General features: G+C 37.8%; 1 protein-coding gene across 1 annotated transcript in view; it reads right to left on the bottom strand.

Moving 5' to 3' along the window:
- The window catches only part of LOC138334963 (uncharacterized), a 34007-nt gene continuing 11453 nt past the window's right edge, over positions 1–22554 (bottom strand). The window contains exons 4-10 of the mRNA XM_069283841.1: positions 22131–22349; positions 20984–21070; positions 19105–19158; positions 16108–16158; positions 13887–13940; positions 10426–10476; positions 1–4645 (exon numbers count right to left, since the gene is read on the bottom strand). Of these exons, the coding sequence (XP_069139942.1) occupies positions 3876–4645; positions 10426–10476; positions 13887–13940; positions 16108–16158; positions 19105–19158; positions 20984–21070; positions 22131–22349 (1286 nt within the window). The 3' untranslated portion in view covers positions 1–3875. The remainder of the gene's footprint in view (positions 4646–10425; positions 10477–13886; positions 13941–16107; positions 16159–19104; positions 19159–20983; positions 21071–22130; positions 22350–22554) is intronic.

The raw sequence follows: 22554 nt of genomic DNA, 5'->3' as shown, positions 1-22554 counted from the left end.
TACTTTTTAATGATCATGTTACCCATATTATTTTGCATTGTGATAAAAATAGCGAAATTCGTGACGAGTACTGGTGTTTTTTGGTGAATAATTTTGGATTAGAATTCATGTCGTCGCTTCACAATTTAACAGATTTTGATTTATGTAACACCTTGTTGGGTAAAGAATTTGCCTATGATTTCTCAAATAGTGCCTTAGAGAAGTTTAGATTAGGAAATGTATCTTTTTTGTATAGACTCCTGAAAGCATGCAATCCTTATTGCTTTGAATAATATCAACTAATTACTAATTATTAGACTTGAACTTGTACATATTTTGTAAATTTCTATTTGCTTTGTTTTGTTTCTTGTTTTCATGTTAAATGTCATTCTTTATGTAATCTTCAATTTTGGAGGAAATAAAGATAATAAAGATAATAAAGATAACATTTTACTTCGAATGCTTTTAAAGCGCTTGATTTAAATAGCTTCCCTATGTCGTCAGTTATAACATTTGTATCAGAGCTAGTTATATCAGTTATTTCCTTACTTAGTAAATTATCTAGTTTTTGATTAATGTCGTTTAGGATACCTTCATTATCATTTTCAACATTGTTAATAAAGTAATCACTTCTGTTGTTTTGCCATTTTAGGGAGTTATCGTTAGATTGAGATTGAACAGGGTTTGGGTCTTTTATAAAAGTAGAGCTATATGTAAAGCGAAATACAATCTCAACTCTGCAATGAACATCCGAAAACAATGGGTTAAAATCAACTATTTCAAAGTTAGATATCACATTAAATAGATCCGCTGATACAATAAGGTAATCAACTACAGTTGCTTCATTACATGTTTTTTTACCGATAAACTTATCTTTGCCAGTGCGGCCATTAGCTATATAGATATTTTTTTTTACATAAACCAAGAAGTTTACTACCATAGGTGTTAATTCCCGCATTACATTCACTATATCGTAAAAGTGGAGTGTTAGAGGAGCTAAGTTTTCTATAGTCATACATGAATGAGTGTAATTCATCAGTTGTATCTATATTCAGTATATCTGATAGAGCTTCGTCTGGCTCGATAAAATCAGGGTAGTTTCTGGTTTTTGCATTAAAATCACCAATTAGAGCAATTTGAGGTGAGTTTTTGGTAAGTTTAATCATTTCGTTCTCAATTTCAGTAAAAGCCTCACGTGAAGAGTATTTTGAGTTATCAGGCGGGATATAAATACCTCCAAGTAATAGTTTTATATCATATTTAGATAGAGAAACCCATTGCACAAATTCGGATTCTGTTTGATGAAAGTTTAACAACGCTTTGAGCTCAGTTTTGTATATGATTACTATTCCGCCAGATTTTTTACAGAACTTTTTCCTATTTTAACATAATAAGAAAAGCCATCAGGGACATTCAGAATATCAAATTCGTCAGTTTTGCTTTCAACACAAACAAAAATATCATAGGATTGTATAAGATCTAGGAATTCTGGAACTATAAGCTTTTGCTTTATACCACATACGTTAAGATAAGAAATGTTCAAGTCAAAAAAGTTAATGTTACTGGTACCACAAAAGGGTAGACCTCCTGTTGGTCTGTCCTAACGACATGAGTTAGGCTGGTTTGGAGGGCGACCAGCACTATCCTGAGGCGCTTGATCCCTGGAACGCGCGGCGGTTTCCCCAGATACACCGGTGTGTCTGAATTGATCGCGCGAGTCTGGGCGCATCCTGTAGGCGCCAAAGTTGGATACTGAGGCTGGTGGGGGTCCTCTGGGAGGAGCGCGGTCGGAATAATCCGGATGATGCTGAGGAGGTGGAGGATGGTATTGTCGGCCGTCAATGAACAGTTTGTCAGCTTTTAGTCGGACTTGTCGGTTGTTACGTTTAGCCTCTTTGAAGACTGGATATAGAACACGACGGCGTTCGTTTATCTCCGGCGGGAACTGTTCGTTAATGCTGAAATGCCTTTTCGAAGCGAGTTTGGTAGGAGCTGCATTCAGGACACGATCACGATCTTTTCTATTAACAAACTTTGCCACAATAGATCTCGGTTTGCCGTCGGCGCGTTTTCTTAACCTATGCACTACTTGAAAGTCTATTTCCTCCGTGATATCTAGCTCGCTTTTGATAAAAACCTTTTACCACCAGTTCTGTATTTTCCTCCTGTCCAGTTTCTCCTAAGCCACCAAAAATCAAATTATCTTTCATGGACCTTGTTTGTAGTTCTAGGAGGCCCTCCCGAAGTTCGTAACATTGGCCACGAGCCATGTCTCTCTCATACTCTAATTTGCCTAGCCTGTCTTCTAAGATGGAGTTGTTAAATTTCAATCCCTCTAATCGTTCACCCTGTGTGATCATTTCATTTTTTATCTCCTTTATTGCTGTTTCAATTTTTCCGAATCGAATTTCAATTTCAGAGAGCCTACTGGATATAGTGTCCAAAGTATCGAGTTTCGATAGCCTGGTATATATGTCCTTAATCGTGAACTCGATATTGGAGGGTGGAGTTGGTAAGGGCGGGGGAGGAGAAGTATGTGCTTGGCTAGGTGTAATATATCCGCCATATGCTGAAATCATGGGCTGACCCTGGGGGGTGTAGAAGAGGGGCATAGGGGGTCCGACGGAAGCGGCTGGGGACCCATAAAGTTCATTTTGTGCTCCCGATATAACCTCACTCGTTGTGTGTACTGGCGGTGATGGTACATGGCCTGTGTGCCCGGCCTGCGCGTGCATGGTGTCTGTACCTGTACATGACATGTCCTTAGTCATGGGTGAGTGACCACAATTTATGACAGTTACTTTCCGCTTTTTAGATTTATGGCCCATATATACAACAGAGCGTTAGACTTTTGAGAAGTATAGTAAGCTAACTCACTAACACACGTCCAGAAAGAATCATACTACAAAATGTCAGAATCGGTAAACTTCCAATAATCCAAGAGCACTCGTTAATACGCTTTCACATGTTCCGCCATCTTGAATCTCCCTCCCAATCTTGATTTTAGAAATTGTCGTTAATCTGATAAGCTTAATCACCCTTTGAACAACCGAGTCCTTTAAAAGTTGATATAAAGAAGCAATTATTTATGTAACCATTATCAAATCATGGTAGACTTCATTATGTACTTTTTATAAATATGGAATAAACGTTAAGTCACGCGAATTTTCCAGGAATATATATATATATATAATATACATATATATGTATATACAAAACTCGTTCCTAACTGTGATTACACGACTACCATAAAACCACGACGCCCTTTTTACGTTTTTGCTACATCACATACCATATTCGACTCCAATAAGTGAACAATTTAAATTAGATATCTGATAAAAGTAGACAGAACAGACTAAATTATGATGATCATAAAGAACTTTTTCTGTAACGAATTAAATATTTGCTTACTAATAGTTTTTTGAGGGGTTATAATATAGTCCCATCATTTAAGCGACCATGGTCGGAACGGAGTTCTGTTACATTAATTAACTCTTGAAATATCTATAAAACACGATATTACTGGAGAATAGTGAGGTTTACTCCTAGGTATGGGACGGTAGTTTTCATTTGTCGTGTTTTGGTGAGATTTAGTTATACAAACACACGACATACTGAAAATCTTATATCCTTGGAAATTGTAGTCGAAACGTCCCTCCGAATCCAAATGGGAACGCCACGCTAACAATTACACTGCAATGAAACCACCATCAAATTGGTAAATTTTACAACTCCAACTTCAATTCACCTTGACGATAAATACGTCAATATAAATACATAGTGTACAGTCATATTGGTAAATTTAAATTGGTCAACGAAATGTTCATCGTATCTTCCTATTAAGTTGGTCTCTCATTTAAAAATATACCTTCGATATTGATGTAATAGTAACCAAATCAGCTGGTCCTTCCTTTGAAAGAGTCACGAAGTTTTGATATTTTAATTGCTGCAGATGGCAGGTCCAAGCATATAAGTAACGCCAACGGGACCACCAAGAGAACGACACCAATGTATCCTACTGTTTTAGCCGACTCTCGTTCGTCCTCCGCGCATACAAATCTGCGATGATAAGCTTTGGTGCTCGTTTTAGGCACAGTTAGGTTTTTGACAAGGTTTTCTAATTTCTGTTCTAGTTCTGCCGGGGCCAATGGAGTAACAGTGCTCCAGTTAGTTGCATGAACTGTTGTCGTTACTAAGACTGTTGTTGGCTGTATCTCGACGTTCGAGCTGACGACTGTTGTTGGGACGATGACCGTTGACGTCAAGGCAACGGTTACCGGTATGGTTGAAACGATAAGGGATGGCGTTTCTGTGACAACAAATGTGGTAGTGACCTCAGCCGTTGTCGTGACAACTTCTGATGAGACGACAGTTGTCACGGGTAGGACACTTGGTGTGGCAGTTATTGTTACGTTTGAGGCCGGAAGTTCCACTGTCGTTGGAACAACTGTAGGGATTTCGACTGTCGTTGTCGTAATGTCGGTTGAAACGACTGTTGTCACAACCTGAGAGAGAACCTCTGTTGTTCGGACGAGGGTTTTTGGTATTTCTGTCGTTACCAGGACTGTTACTGGGCTGGCTGTTACATAGAACGTCACGTCATTTGTGGTGGTCGCCATGACTGTTGCTGTAGCATACTGAGTGATGACCAACGATGGACATAAATCTGAAACGAAAACATTCTATAACCTGATGTAACAATTCAAACATTTCTCTCAATGCCTATATACATACCAAAAAAATTCTCGATCCTTTCCAGATTACTTAGCATTTTACGAGGAAACAATTTGCAGCTTACTGTCTTTGCTGTTCTTTTATTGTTTCAGTTTTCATTGCACTAATGATTTTCGAAATACAAAACAAGATAGTGGAGCGGCTAAGGTCGATTTTTCGGCAAAATCGTTCAAATTTTGAAGAAAGCATGAAGCTTTGCATATGGGTTCTTCAGGACATCAGGTTTCAGGAAAAAAATGGACCCGCAAAATCTGCGGTTCGTAGCGGCCGCCATATTGGTTTTCAAAATGGCCGCCGAAAAACACCTTTTGCGACCCATATCTCACGTTCTATACCAGCTAGACCCACACTTTAAACGTCTAAAAACATATCATTGATACTTTGAAACATTCTCATAGTGTTAAACTTCATATAGAAGGATCGCCATTTGTATTTCAAAATGGCCGCCAACTTTGCGAACTATATCTGAATAAAACACATCTAATTGGGTAAGATGACTTTAAGCAAATAAACCCCTGCAAATGTAGTGAGAGTATTGATACTTTTATAGTGTTTGATACATAAATGATTTGATTCTTATTTTAATTTCAAAATGACTGCCATTTTGAATTCCAAGATGGCCGTTTGAATTAATTGTTTCCGTATTTCACTCTGTAAGTGATCGAGCAAAAAATCAAGTTACCACTCTTAACATGTTGATACATGAGATGCCTTGAATGATATTGGAATAACCCCCCGAGTTGCAACTCTACAGGTGTCATCAGAGGATCGTCTTTCATGGGCTTTATCGACTCTTCAACTGGAGCATCTTCAATGTCGCAATGTCAACAGCGATTGTTCAAATCACTGCCCATCTGCAGATAACACCGAGCTCAAACCTTGTCACTTCTACTGCGATCAATCGGGCGTCTTCTCTCCTGTTTTTGACAGTAGATCCACAGCTGATTTCTTGTCATTCTCCATTACTTACAATGTTGTATATAGCTTTTACGTAGAACATGCAGAAAAGAGGAACACCCATTCCTACATTCTAGGATATCGATATCTCCTACCAACCCTTCGTCTCCCTCCTTTCAAATCCTTCCTCACAGCGGAACTGTCAAGTCATCCATGACCACATCTAGACAAACACATTTCACCTTATGATGTCCGAGAACACAATCCACCTTATGTTTTCTCGGGTGTATGTATGAATTCCTTCTTCAGATCATACAGACATCTTTCATCGCTCCTTACCTTTAACAAATGTGATAAAAGTATTTTCTTTTAGTTGCTACGATTTCTTTGGTTTTTTTCCCAAGATGTCTGCCAATTTACTTAGCATCTTCTCAGGGCTAAAGCTATACTTTCTTTAAGGAGCTGGGGTTGTAGAACGCGCAAGAGTTCCTGGTGGTACAATCATTAGCCTGCAGGTATCGCTTCCATCTTTTGTCATATATCGACGTCAACCAAAACCAAGGTTCCAGAGGACCAATATCTGACGGAGTTAGTTTTCTGTCTATGTGGTTCCAGTCTTGTCAATTTTCTACACAATTTGCATTTAGTTTTAATGATCATATGTACTTTCTCTTTGAAGGTTTATTGTTCTCTATACCAGCTTATCTTCTAGCTAGGATTTGGTTTGGTTTGGTTTGTTTAGTTTTACGTCCTATTTAACAGCCATGGTCATGTAAGGACGTGCCAGGTTTGTCGGTGGAGGAAAGCCGGAGTACCCGGAGAAAAACCATCGGTCAGCGGTCAGTACCTGGCAACTGCCCCACATGGGATTCGAACCCGCATCCCAGAGGTGGAGGGCTTGTGGTAATATGTCGGGACATCTTAACCACTCGGCCACCGCGGCCCCTTCTAGCTCGGAGGCTCAGTTTATATTTGTAAAGCTTTGACATAGCGGTCATCTTGAGTATCTTCCGGACTTGCTTGTGGTTTATTCTAGTGCCACTACTGGCAATTTGATAGACGTACCACAAGGGGTCATGTCAGACGAGGTAAATATCCATGCTTTGGCGGCAAAACTTTGCTATGAAGTCCTTCTTTATGTGGAGTCTCTTGATGTTATTAGAGTAGTTCAGAATTGCATCGAAACAATTTCTCTGACATGTTATCTTATATTAACAATAGAGGGAATGTCCTGAATCTACACTTTCCAGAGACGCGGTTGACGGTCGGGCATGAACATGGTTATGCAATATAAGTGCGGCCATCTCATCCATGAAGCCTCCTTTGGAAGACGAAACCAAATGATATCCTTGCATTTAGCACTTCTTTTATATGTCTGATATTAATTAAGGTAAATATCCATCCCGCAAAGTATTTCTGATGGCTGCCAAAGTGATTTCGTTTAGATATTTTTTGATAATTCCCTTGTTGTGGTGAGAGATAATGTTGTGGTATCATCCTTATGCATTAAATAGTTGCAGTCATAATAAACCATTTGAAGCCTTGACTGCCTTCTTGCTTTATCCAAAATATATTCGTTAGCCATCATGACGATTCCCATTCATCTTGCAAATACGATCTTCCATTCCACATACAAAAAAGAGATTATCCTCAATTGTTATTGTTTTGTTTGCAATTTTTATCTTTCGGAAACATCTCTGCTCTCTTCAGTTTATCCGATATCCTATCTCTCTTCCAAATGACATTAATGATTTTCCACAGTATCTTTTATAAGGTTTGGGTACATCTTGTATTTGTAGACAGTGTAAGGTATACCAATAGGACATTGTGCTGATGTAGTGAAGATCTCTATCAGGATAGGCTATTTCCAATCACATGATATAGCTCTTGTACGAGTGTTCTTTCCAGAAAGACAAATATTGCTATCGTGTAAAATTTGATTCTAGAACAATAATTGTCTTTTTTTGCATGAAAATGGGTATGAGGCATGTTCTCAAAGCTGCTGTACTCTGAAAGAGTTGAAGGTCCGCTACCTGTCCGAAATGATGAAATGGTTAAACGTTTTCTACTGACAGTAGTAAATGTTAATCACGGTGTGTTCATAAGGACGACGTCGGGGGTCATAAGCGACCCGCTTTATGGAAGTTAACGTTTGCATTTAATTTATTTATTCAGATTGGTTCAGAGAATAATGGTATGTCTAATTTTTGTAGTTAATATCAAGTTTTTACGTAATGTTTCCGAAATTTATCAGTCAATTTGGTTAATTTATGTACCTTTAATTTAATACTGCCGGACATCTTGATTTTCAGATTGGAGGCCATTTTGAAATTCAAAATAAGATTCGAATTATTTTGTATCAAACGACACAAATTATAAATACTCACTGTATTTGCAGGTTTTTTTTTTATTTACTTAAAGTCAGCTAAGCCAATTGTAGTAATATTATTATACAGTGGACCCTCGATAATCCGGACACCTTGGTTCCCAGCCTAAACCGTCCGGATTACGAGTTTTACGGACTGACGAATTCAGTGTTCTTAGTAAATTAAATTGTCACATACGAGTTACTCCCCTTGACCTTGTTATCGATGATAGGCTTTTATGTAACATACGTGTATTATAATTAATACTTCGTTTGTTATGTTTTATAGGTTTTCTTATATCATTACGTTAAGAATATTAAATACACGTATTTCTTTTTCAAAATACAAACATAGGGTGACGTCGCATTTTAAGGCGTCGTCGTTCATGTCATGCATATAACTACCTATCCCACTCTTGATCTGTCGTACGGCAAATTGCCTAACCAAGGATCAATTTTATCTACGTTCTTGGCATAAAAAAATATGATAACAAATAGTTATGAACATTTTATGAACTTATATAATTGTTATTTTGTATAATGTGTGTTTTTAATCACCATTTCCACAAGTCTTTGCTTTCTGACTTACAGACGTGTGTAACAACCACGCGCCCGTTCACGTCTAACTTCGTGCACAATATCACACACGTGTAAATGGCATATGCCGTAGCCTTTATATCTTATACCACAGACGATGAATTCGAATAGATTCACATACATTTAAAATTATTATTAATTTTGTGAGTATTATCTCACTTATTGTATCCGATACTCATAGCGATATATTCTGCATGCGAAACAAGTAAGGTATCTACAACATACGTACCCGTACCCAAACTCAAACTGCATGTTTAAAAGCGTGTGGCTAAAAATATATTGCGTATCTCAATTACAACACTGAAGTTTGATCTCCTATAGAAAGCTAATGAACCGTTACATGACCGCATGTACCCGTGTGGGAAAGGTGTTCAGGTAAACGCCCGTGGCTATGACCTGGCAGCCGTCGTTATGACAACACAGTCAGTGACAAGTGATAGTGTGTATTGTGCACATGATTGTAGCTGGCCTTGGATTTTCTCGGCACTTCGCGACAACAAATTGTCCGGATTATTGCGGGAATTTATTAACGAAAATTACATTCCGTTCCCAAAATGGAGTTCCGGATTCGGAATACGTATAAATACCGTTACAGAAATTTCCGTCCGGATTGTGAGTTTTCCGGACTATCGGCGTCCGGATTATCGCGGGTATAAATGTATACAGATATAGGTAAATGAAGTAAATTGGCGGCCATCTTGGAATACAAAATGGCGCCTTTTTACATGAAGTTTAACACTACCAGAATGATCCTAAGTGATAATAATAATAAGTATCAATAATATGGGTGTAGACGTTTAAGAGTGTTACTTGATTTTTACAGATAAATAGGGAAACAATTTATACGGCAATGTTGGATTTCAAAATGGCGGTCATTTTTGAAATTAAACGAATAATCAAATTATTTATGTATTCAGCACTACAAAAGTATGGATACACTCACTTTAGTTGCAAGTGTTTATTTGCTTAAAGTAAGCTTAGCCAATTAGATGTATTTTATACAAATTAAGCTCGCAAAGTTGGAGGCCATCTTGAAATTCAAAATGGTGGTCCTTCTTCATGAAGTTTAACGCTACCAGAATGTTCCTAAGCATCAATAATATGGATATACACGTTTAAAGTTTGGGTTTAGCTGGTATAGAACGTAAGATATGGGTCGCAGAAGGTGGTTTTTGGTGGCCATTTTGAAAACTAATATGGCAGCCGCCAGGGGACGTGAATTTTTGGGGTCCATTTTTTTCCTGAAACCTTATGTCCTAAAGAGGTCATATGCAAAGTTTCATGCTTTCTTCAAAATTTGAACGATTTTCATGCTTAGCCGCTCCACTAATAGGGAATAATGATAAATAATTCAATTTTTCTTGTAACGAGCATTTTCATTGGCTTAAAAATTTACTAAATCAGCCCATAAAGAAAAAATGGCGTCGCCATAATATGTAACACCTCTTCTGATTGGCTGAGATAACTATTATGGAGAAGTGGTAACTACCTACATGTACTTATCTTTGGAGTATAAAGGAAACGTAACTAAACTATAGTCTGTCAAGTACAATATATATATCAACATTCGTGAAGAATGTTTTCGATCGGCATAAAAGCATTCAATCTTGTGGATTTAAAACTTACTTTCAATATTTACAATATCATGTGACTAATATATTTTATCCTCCATAACGACTGCGTGCAATCACCATAAAAATACCCGTGTACTTTTAATTATTGTAACAGAAATATATGTCTTTTTTTAGCGACCACACAATCTGCCAATCTGTCATTGAACTATGTGATAACCATTTTTTACTTCTTCAGTGAGACAGTCTTTTATACACTTTAATACCATCTTCCATACCAACCTTCGCTGCTTGTACTCAAAAGTGACTGGGTTTGCGTCTCCTCTGGCGGAGCTAAAAGAATGAAATATATTTGAATCAATACTATTATTTGCTTATGTTACTAATTCAATACCCATGGAATGTATTTAAATTGATAAATTGTTGATGTTTCAATGGTAATACCTACTATAGTTATACCGATGAAATATATCTGAGTCAATACTATCAATTATTTACATATTTCATACCATCTATTCTATCATTCCTACATTTTCATAATTCTTGCCGCATGGTAGATCCTCCTCCGTGCTCTGGAGATAAAGACCACTCCAGACCTTAAAAGTTGTATGGTCTATCACTTTCGCTCTTTTTGTCATAGTAAAAACTGTTTAAGTGTTATATACATTTTTCCCCGTCTGTCCGAGGTTTAAACTTTCTACTTTTACCACTTTTTTTAAAGTTGCAGCACTGGAAGTATTTTTAAGAGCGCAGCTCTCTACGCGGCCGAAGGCCGCGTAGAGCGAAGCTCTACTAACCATAACACGTGAGTGAGCATATATAATCCAATACATTCCGATACCCCTTGGACTTTGAAATCGTGTCCCGCGGGAAAAGTCTCGCGCCTCCATGCAGGCAGCCATGTTTTAATTCTCGTTATCAGCACGACGAGATTTGAAATTTTCTCTATAGACAAAACGTGCCATCAGGTTACACTTTGAAATTACTGTAAGTAGTTTTAGATAATTACACAAAGACAATAACTACACAATAAATGTACTGGTCAAAATGATATACTGTCTGTGTGTTGTCAAGCGCACGGCACCGCCAACCGTGACGTCAGGAAGCTTGGTGCCAAAGATGACGGCACATATTTCCCGCGTATTTTTGATACATGGCATGTTGCCAAGTTTTCCGCCTTTGAGAGATTACAGTGGACTATTTCTTTCTGACCTGTAGTGTATATGACGACTATCAATATATATTGCTAGACACAAAACATCCATCAATGGTGTTGAAGAATAGCATTTAATAAAAATCAATGATCGGACTACAAGTTTAAACAGTTTTAATGTCGTTCTGAGGTTATTATCCTAAATATATTCACATTTTTACACGTAGCTGCGTTCTTCTAAGGCTTTGCCTTAAATTCATATTAATTATAGAAGTAAAAAATCTTTTTAACGTGTACACGTCAAAAATAAGCTCGAAAGATGCCGAATCATTCCGAACTCTTCCGAACGTCGTCGCGACAATCTCGAAGTAACACGAGAGTTGTGAAACCAAATGTCAACAATTCTTTTTTCATAAACAAAACATGCGGTCGACCTCAGCAGACTGGATCTACAAAGAAAATAATGCTTGCACATTACAATATTTAATACACACAATATTGAATTACGGCAATGTGTGAATTAGATGTTTCAAATACTCGCTCTGTGGACATAAACAAGCACGATTTGCTCATATCAGCCAGAAGGAAAACGTAAACAAACACATGTGCTCTTACGCTAGTTACCTGGTTTAAGCAATATATCGTTACAGTGAAAATTACCAGATATACAACTTTAATAGATGGCGAGTCATAAAGGACTGAATAGAAATGTAAAAGTTGGGTTTTACTTGGTGTAATTCCTCTGTGTATCAAAGTTACAACGAGAGTTAAAAAACTACACTGATTTGTTTTATTAGTTTAACGTCCTCTTATGCTAGGTTTACACTATGTTCCCGGCGGCCACGGCAGCCCCGTTTCGGGCCACCGTGGACAAAACGTGGAGACCGCGAGACAACTTGAGACAACGCAGAAGGACGTGATAGACAAACGTGAGCGGTCGTGATTACAGTGGATGCCGTGCCAGATTTTTAAACTGTCAAAAAATTTGCCACGGCAGTCACGGTATAGATGGTAAACGCCACAGGACGTCATAAAACGGGATTGACGTAACAAAACGTAACAATGCGTGCGAGGCCGTAACAAAACTTCCAGACGGTCCTTGGTGGAACGGGCAGCAAGCACGTTTCCCGGAATCTAACGGTGATTTCAAGTTTTGTGACGTTCTGTTGCGTTTTTTTGCGTTTTTTCCACGTTTTATCACGGTTGATGCAGATTGGCTGCACGTTTTGTGCCGTTTTGTCAAGGTGTGTCAAGGTTTTGACGGCAAGCCAAGGTGGATGATAACCGTTTCGATACGTTCTGTCAAGGCACATCACGGCTTGTAGCGATTGAAAGCCCGACGTTATACGGCGTGTTACGTCTTATTACGGTCTTACGTTGCAACCAATATCTGATGAAGTATCATTGCCTGGCCTGGTACATATTTGCTACTTCATGGATTATTTGTATTATTAAATAGAAATAGTCATTATCAAACACATTAAAACCATCAAATTATACAAAAGCTATTATTGCAAAAGACAGATTAAGTGATTAACCATTACAGAAAAAAATGGCGTAAAAACACTTGGCTATAATAATTATACATTCATACCAAATATAATTTGTAATTAAAATGTGTTTGAAATGACATTTTCGGCAATAAATATTGTTTCATTTGCTTAAAAAAATCCCGGTATCAGACTTTCATCCCTAGTAAGCCTTGGCGGACCGTGAAAAACGTATCGGAGCTTGACCTCATCAGATCGTAACAGGCCTAGTGAGAACGTAGTGGTATCCTTGATAGACCGTGCTAAAGCCGTAGTGTACCTTTAACCTCCCGGAACAGCACTTTCCCGTATATCCACGGTCCATGACGTAATCCGTAAAAGACCGTGGCAAAACTTCACAAGACCTAGCTCAACTTGAATACAGAGACAAAAATAGCCAAAATTCCACGGCGCACCACGTTTCGGGCAAACGGGGCTACCGTGATCGCCGGGAACATAGAGTAAACCTAGCATTAACAGCCAGGGTCATTTAAGGACGTGTTGGTGGAGGAAAGCCGGAGTACCCGGAGAAAAACCACCGACCAGCGGCCAGTAGCTTGCAACTGTCCCACATGGGATTCGAACTCACGACCGAGAGGTGGAGGGTTTGTGGCAATATTTCGGGACAACTTGACCACTCGGCCACCGCGGCCCCCCTAAAACTACACATTGGCATCATTTTTTGCGATGGCAGCGGTGTCCGGAGAAGTAAACTTATATTACTTTTATGCAAAAGACAATTCGCTAGTTCTATATTGATCTACGTTTAATTCTAATTTAACTAAGTCAGTTTTAGAAGTGGCTTCCTTCTGCAGGAATCATTGCCTGTTTCATGGTATTGCAATAAATGATTATCTTCTCAATTCTAGATAACTTGGTGATAGTCTGAATTAAATCTAATCGGCATAGACGAACTAACAAACCTCTATATGGTAGATACATAAGGGTTTTGCCATTAGGTTTAAGGTCTCATGTATGTACTAATGTGTTGCGGTGGGTGAATGTTTGCCTGTTTTGGGATGCTGCGGTATTTCCCTGTTGTGCCTCCTTGTAATACTAACCTTCACTACTTGTGCTGTAGGTATACTGGGTTGGTAGGAGTGATGATGAAAGTGCTGAAACAGAGAAAGAGAGCATTAACTTAACCTTGACACGGTCATATCAAAAATATCGTAAGATATATCAGGCCTGTTGTAATAGGTAGTTTGTATAACAATAGAATTATCAACTCTTTATGCTAAATATTTTATTGCGGGGTTTTTATATAGGGTTTTATTAGTTTAACGTCCTATTAACATCCAGGGTCATGTAAGGATGTGCCAGGTTTGTTGGTGGATGAAAGCCTGAGTACCTTGAGAAAAACCACCGACCAGCGGTCAGTACCTGAAAACTGCCCCTCATGGGATTTGAACTCGCGACCCAGAGGTGGAGGGCTTGTTTTTCAAACATTTATCTTAATCCTCGTAAGTTAATTTTCATATTTGAAAAGACTAGCCAAAGATCCTGCTTTTTTAAAGATTTGAAAATAAAATGAAATTTGAATAGTAACTAACCATAGTTTAATAAACATCATAAGGATAATCAGAAATCATTCGTTGGAGAACCTCTATTTGAAAGTCTGCAATCACACCAGTATTACGTCACACGCTACGGAAACAACTATTTCACATTTAAAGTGTCTTGACGTCTCCATTCTTAGGGGTATTATCGATGTTATTTTAAAATGACATCAATAATGACGTCATCTTTTTACCAATTATGCTTTATATTTTCCCGTTCACTTATTAAACAAAACACCTTAACGTTTGCCTTCATATTTCAATTGACGTCATTTTTTTTTATTGATGGGGCACCTTGTGATTCCATACAATACCAACCCGGGTTCAGATTTTAAAGCTGCCAAACAATCGGCAAGCATCGTGTTTATCAACAGAATCTTATTTCTCGGGTTGAGATTCTCCTCCCACCTCGAAGGGTGTGAACGTTTCTATAACTTTGCCATTTGTAATACTTCGCAAATGGAAATTCACCATTTTGTAGATCATGCTATGGACAATAACCTTAGAAAAAGCACAGCCATAACTTTAAACCGTATATGGTATCAAATAATTTATTTACATTACGCCAACATGTTTTGTAGATATTTCAATGTAAGATATCCAAATGCAAAAACAGAGGAAGGAACACGAATAAGTCACTATCATGGAATTGCAACCTCGACACTCTAGGTGTTACTGTCCCAGACGTTATATCCAACCCTGGATTATCTCATAGTAAACCCGGTGGCAGTTTATGCAATAAAAACTGGCCAATCACAGACCTGTAGAGCCTTCCTTTGAAGTTTTTACAGAGAGAGCGATGCCCAACTTCAAAGCGACACCGTCAACCACAATGTACCGTTACCCCATTCCTTTGATGTACATCAAAGAATCAAATTACCTGTGTCTCATGTACTGCATTCATTATTATTATGGGATAGTCTAGGAGTGGATATTACGTCAGTGATAGTAACCTCTGGAGTATCGAGAATGACAGAATAACTAGAACTAGATTCTTTCGGGCAATATTTTAAAGCTGCCCAAATCCCAACATGTTTCGTGTTTCACAACTCATTTGTCATTTTAGCTGGTGCCCTGTCTCAACAAAATCGATAAAAGTTCTATAAAAACTTTCCAGAGAAAATATAGGCATGCATTATTTTTCACGGGGAAAAACACCATGTGAATTCATTCCAAATTCAGGTCAATTTTACCGGAAAAAATGATTAATCATCGCAACAAATGACTTGATCTAAACATGGCGATGATCTCATTTGAAATGAAAATTTACTAAATCAGCCCATAAAGAAAAAATGGCGTCGCCATATGTAACACCTCTTCTGATTGGCTGAGATAACTATTATGGAGAAGTGGTAACTACCTACATGTACTTATCTTTGGAGTATAGAGGAAACGTAACTAAACTATAGTCTGTCAAGTACAATATATATATCAACATTCGTGAAGAATGTTTTCGATCGGCATAAAAGCATTCAATCTTGTGGATTTAAAACTTACTTTCAATATTTACAATATCATGTGACTGATATATTTTATCCTCCATAACGACTGCGTGCAATCACCATAAAAATACCCGTGTACTTTTAATTATTGTAACAGAAATATATGTCTTTTTTAGCGACCTCACAATCTGCCAATCTGTCATTGAACTATGTGATAACCATTTTTTACTTCTTCAGTGAGACAGTCTTTTATACACTTTAATACACTCTTCCATACCAACCTTCGCTGTTTGTACTCAAAAGTGACTGGGTTTGCGTCTCCTCTGGCGGAGCTAAAAGAATGAAATATATTTGAATCAATACTATTATTTGCTTATGTTACTAATTCAATACCCATGGAATGTATTTAAATTGATAAATTGTTGATGTAATACCTACTATAGTTATACCGATGAAATATATCTGAGTCAATACTATCAATTATTTACATATTTCATACCATCTATTCTATCATTCCTACATTTTCATAATTCTTGCCGCATGGTAGATCCTCCTCCGTGCTCTGGAGATAAAGACCACTCCAGACCTTAAAAGTTGTATGGTCTATCACTTTCGCTCTTTTTGTCATAGTAAAAACTGTTTAAGTGTTATACACATTTTCCCCGTCTGTCCGAGGTTTAAACTTTCTACTTTTACCACTTTTTATAAAGTTGCAGCACTGGAAGTATTTTTAATTATAAAAGTAAAAAATCTTTTTAACGTGTACACGTCAAAAATAAGCTCGAAAGATGCCGAATCATTCCGAACTCTTCCGAACATCGTCGCGACAATCTCGAAGTAACACGAGAGTTGTGAAACCAAATGTCAACAATTTTTTTTCATAAACAAAACATGCGGTCGACCTCAGCAGACTGGATCTACAAAGAAAATAATGCTTGCACATTACAATATTTAATACACACAATATTGAATTACGGCAATGTGTGAATTAGATGTTTCAAATACTCGCTCTGTGGACATAAACAAGCACGATTTGCTCATATCAGCCAGAAGGAAAACGTAAACAAACACATGTGCGCTTACGCTAGTTACCTGGATCACCACGTGCAGGACGTGTGGACACAAGTCACGCGGTACGATTTGGAATGCCGACAAAAGCCGAAGGTACTGAACATGGCGGTGATTGAAGGCGCTGTATTCAAAACCAGGAATATATGATCCCTAGATTTCGGCGCTCTTATAGGCCGACATATTCTTTTGGGGAGCTTAATCAATAAGTTACATGTGCATGTTCAAATATCAAATGTTTAAGCAATATATCGTTACAGTGAAAATTACCAGATATACAACTTTGATAGATGGCGAGTCATAAAGGACTGAATAGAAATGTAAAAGTTGGGTTTTACTTGGTGTAATTCCTCTGTGTATCAAAGTTACAACGAGAGTTAAAAAACTACACTGATTTGTTTTATTAGTTTAACGTCCTCTTATGCTAGGTTTACACTATGTTCCCGGCGGCCACGGCAGCCCCGTTTCGGGCCACCGTGGACAAAACGTGGTGACCGCGAGACAACTTGAGACAACGCAGAAGGACGTGATAGACAAACGTGAGCGGTCGTGATTACAGTGGATGCCGTGCCAGATTTTTAAACTGTCAAAAAATTTGCCACGGCAGTCACGGTACAGATGGTAAACGCCACAGGACGTCATAAAACGGGATTGACGTAACAAAACGTAACAATGCGTGCGAGGCCGTAACAAAACTTCCAGACGGTCCGTGGTGGAACGGGCAGCAAGCACGTTTCCCGGAATCTAACGGTGATTTCAAGTTTTGTGACGTTCTGTTGCGTTTTTTCCACGTTTTATCACGGTTGATGCAGATTGGCTGCACGTTTTGTGCCGTTTTGTCAAGGTTTGTGAAGGTTTTGACGGCAAGCCAAGGTGGATGATAACCGTTTCGATACGTTCTGTCAAGGCACATCACGGCTTGTAGCGATTGAAAGCCCGACGTTATACGGCGTGTTACGTCTTATTACGGTCTTACGTTGCAACCAATATCTGATGAAGTATCATTGCCTGGCCTGGTACATATTTGCTACTTCATGATTATTTGTATTATTAAATAGAAATAGTCATTATCAAACACATTAAAACCATCAAATTATACAAAAGCTATTATTGCAAAAAACAGATTAAGTGATTAACTATTACAGAAAAAAATGGGGTAAAAGCACTTGGCCATAATAATTATACATTCATACCAAATATAATTTGTAATTAAAATGTGTTTGAAATGACATTTTGGCAATAAATATTGTTTCATTTTCTTAAAAAAAATCCCGGTATCAGACTTTCATCCCTAGTAAGCCTTGGCGGACCGTGAAAAACGTATCGGAGCTTGATCAAAACGTGTAAAACGTAGCAGACCTCATCAGATCGTAACAGGCCTAGTGAGAACGTAGTGGTATCCTTGATAGACCGTGCTAAAGCCGTAGTGTACCTTTAACCTCCCGGAAAAGCACTTTCCCGTATATCCACGGTCCATGACGTAATCCGTAAAAGACCGTGGCAAAACTTCACAAGACCTAGCTCAACTTGAATACAGAGACAAAAATAGCCAAAATTCCACGGCGCACCACGTTTCGGGCAAACGGGGCTACCGTGATCGCCGGGAACATAGAGTAAACTTAGCATTAACAGCCAGGGTCATTTAAGGACGTGTTGGTGGAGGAAAGCCGGAGTACCCGGAGAAAAACCACCGACCAGCGGCCAGTAGCTTGCAACCGCCCACATGGGATTCGAACTCACGACCGAGAGGTGGAGGGTTTGTGGCAATATTTCGGGACAACTTGACCACTCGACCACCGCGGCCCCCCTAAAACTACAAATTGGCATCATTTTTTGCGATGGCAGCGGTGTCCTGAGAAGTAAACTTATATTACTTTTATGCAAAAGACAATTCGCTAGTTTTATTGACCTACGTTTAATTTTAATTTAACTAAGTCAGTTTTTGAAGTGGCTTCCTTCTGCAGGAATCATTGCCTGTTTCATGATATTGCAATAAATGATTATCTTCTCAATTCTAGATGACTTGGTGATAGTCTGAATTAAATCTAATCGGCATAGACGAACTAACAAACCTCTATATGGTAGATACATAAGGGTTTTGCCATTGGGTTTAATGTCTCATGTATGTACTAATGTGTTGCGGTGGGTGAATGTTTGCCTGTTTTGGGATGCTGCGGTATTTCCCTGTTGTGCCTCCTTGTAATACTGACCTTCACTACTTGTGCTGTAGGTATACTGGGTTGGTAGGAGTGATGATGAAAGTGCTGAAACAGAGAAAGAGAGCATTAACTTAACCTTGACACGGTCATATCATAAATATCGTAAGATATATCAGGCCTGTTGTAATAGGTAGTTTGTATAACAATAGAATTATCAACTCTTCATGCTTAATATTTTATATTTTATTAGTTTAACGTCCTATTAACATCCAGGGTCATGTAAGGATGTGCCAGGTTTGTTGGTGGATGAAAGCCGGAGTACCTGGAGAAAAACCACCGACCAGCGGTCAGTACCTGAAAACTGCCCCTCATGGGATTTGAACTCGCGACCCAGAGGTGGAGGGCTTGTTTTTCAAACAATTATCTTAATCCTCGTAAGTTAATTTTCATATTTGAAAAGACTAGCCAAAGATCCTGCTTTTTTAAAGATTTGAAAATAAAATGAAATTTGAATAGTAACTAACCATAGTTTAATAAACATCATAAGGATAATCAGAAATCATTCGTTGGAGAACCTCTATTTGAAAGTCTGCAATCACACCAGTATTACGTCACACGCTACGGAAACAACTATTTCACATTTAAAGTGTCTTGACGTCTCCATTCTTAGGGGGTATTATCGATGTTATTTTAAAATGACATCAATAATGACGTCATCTTTTTACCAATTATGCTTTATATTTTCCCGTTCACTTATTAAACAAAACACCTTAACGTTTGCCTTCATATTTCAATTGACGTCATTTTTTTATTGATGGGGCACCTTGTGATTCCATACAATACCAACCCGGGTTCAGATTTTAAAGCTGCCAAACAATCGGCAAGCATCGTGTTTATCAACAGAATCTTATTTCTCGGGTTGAGATTCTCCTCCCACCTCGAAGGGTGTGAACGTTTCTATAACTTTGCCATTTGTAATACTTCGCAAATGGAAATTCACCATTTTGTAGATCATGCTATGGGCAATAACCTTAGAAAAAGCACAGCCATAACTTTAAACCGTATATGGTATCAAATAATTTATTTACATTACGTCAACATGTTTTGTAGATATTTCAATGTAAGATATACAAATGCAAAAACAGAGGAAGGAACACGAATAAGTCACTATCATGGAATTGCAACCTCGACACTCTAGGTGTTACTGTCCCAGACTTTATTACCAACCCTGGATTATCTCATAGTAAACCCGGAGGCAGTTTATGCAATAAAAACTGGCCAATTACAGACCTGTAGAGCCTTCCTTTGAAGTTTTTACAGAGAGAGCGATGCCCAACTTCAAAGCGACACCGTCAACCACAATGTACCGTTACCCCATTCCTTTGATGTACATCAAAGAATCAAATTACCTGTGTCTCATGTACTGCATTCATTATTATTATGGGATAGTCTAGGAGTGGATATTACGTCAGTGATAGTAACCTCTGGAGTATCGAGAATGACAGAATTACTAGAACTAGATTCTTTCGGGCAATATTTTAAAGCTGCCCAAATCCCAACATGTTTCGTGTTTCACAACTCATTTGTCATTTTAGCTGGTGCCCTGTCTCAACAAAATCGATAAAAGTTCTATCAAAACTTTCCAGAGAAAATATAGGCATGCATTATTTTTCACGGGGAAAAACACCATGTGAATTCATTCCAAATTCAGGTCAATTTTACCGGAAAGAAGGATTAATCATCGCAACAAATGACTTGATCTAAACATGGCGATGATCTCATTTGAAATGGACATATAATATGCACATGAAACAAAAATTGTAGCAATATTAGATTGAACTTGCCTGAAAGTGATGTGAAATTGGCATGAAAATACCATAAATTCAGGTCATTTACAGGTCAAACTGACAATGCTGTGGTATATACCTACTGTTTGACGCGCAGTTGAATATCGGATCATCATCGTTCCCGTGTGCTCCTACATTCCATGTTGTGTTTAACGTCTGTACAAGCTCACCTGGAATACAAAGATGCTACATCGCTGACCAACTATTTTATTTCTCTATCAAAAACAGGAGAAAACTAATTAGTATGCTCTTCAGTTAAATTTTTTCCTTCTTTACACCATAACCACCATTAAGAAGTTAACACATCTAACTTTACTTCAAAATAAAAATATTAAAAATAATTAATTGCATCCAGAAAAAAATCCATGGCATTATATCCTATATGAAATTAAGTTAAATTGCGCATGCAATAAAAGAAAATAAATGTTTTTATATTATTTTTTTTGTGTTAACATACATTTACACGATTAATAACCAATTATTTTTCAAATGATAAGAATCATTTCTACTCTGTCGGTGGTGGATCATCTTTAAATAGGTAATGTTGTTTTAAATTTTTCGGGGAGGAATTTTCGCGATTTTCTCTTTGTTCAATAATCACTTGTAGAACTGGTTATGCATTGTCAATTTCAAACAATAAGTAAGTCATACCTGTGTTATGATTTTCGTCTTTCATTTCATTTTATAGCGAAATTCAACCACGCGCGAGAAAAACCGACGATATGGAAACTCATTCTTAGTTTGTCTACGATTCGCTAAAATGAAAATTCAGACAGATTTTTTACTCAAGTCTGTGTAAAATCATACAACTGAGTAAAACCTCTGTCTGAGAATAGTTCTATTGTGCAAGGCACTGATACAGATGACATCTTATTAACTTATATGGCTACTAACATAAGAAGGAAATTTCTGAAAATGGCGGACAAATCATAGTTTAGTGAAAATGTAATATACACGCAATAAAGAATATGATTTATTATAAATTGGCACATTTGGGATAAAAATCGACATAATTAAATAATCTTTATAAATGTGTGTACGCTTTCAATTGTCTCGCTTTCATGTAATGTCCGCACACATTTTAATGCGCGAATATCTAAAAAAAAATGCAAATAATTACACTAAAGTTGCAATGCGCAGACATCGTCACACCACAAGCTGTTTGAAAACTGACCTAGCGATAATATGCACATGCAAACATATCCATACAATCTAAAAACACGTCCTTACCGATGTAACAGCTTTTTACTTTAGTTGTAACTCGCGCATACCCTGGGGTTTCTGCTTGGCTGATATCAGAACTGAGGAGACACGCTTCTTCCACGTGGATGTAGGTACTAACCCAGCAAGACTCGTCAGTCGAACAAAGAAAGAGACAGTCTGTTTCTGTGACATTGCTGTAACTCTTTAGAGTGTAACGGTTGGTGGGACCGTAAGTGCACGGTTTTCCTTTGAAACAAAATTTATTAATTGTTTAGGACATATAATTAGGCTGTGGGAAAACTCACTCTTTTCTATGGTATACGGATTCAATGTGATATAAAATGACTTGACCTGAATTTGACATCTATTTCGCCTATTTTTCTCTCTTAGTAATAGTGTATGAGATAGAAATATTTTTGTTGCTATGTCAGTAAAGTATGTGTTACATTGT

Source organism: Argopecten irradians, chromosome 11, assembly GCF_041381155.1.
Source record: "Argopecten irradians isolate NY chromosome 11, Ai_NY, whole genome shotgun sequence".
NCBI lineage: Eukaryota > Metazoa > Mollusca > Bivalvia > Pectinida > Pectinidae > Argopecten > Argopecten irradians.
The sequence above is the reverse complement of the archived record's forward strand: the minus strand, read 5'-3'. Positions and strand labels throughout refer to the sequence as shown.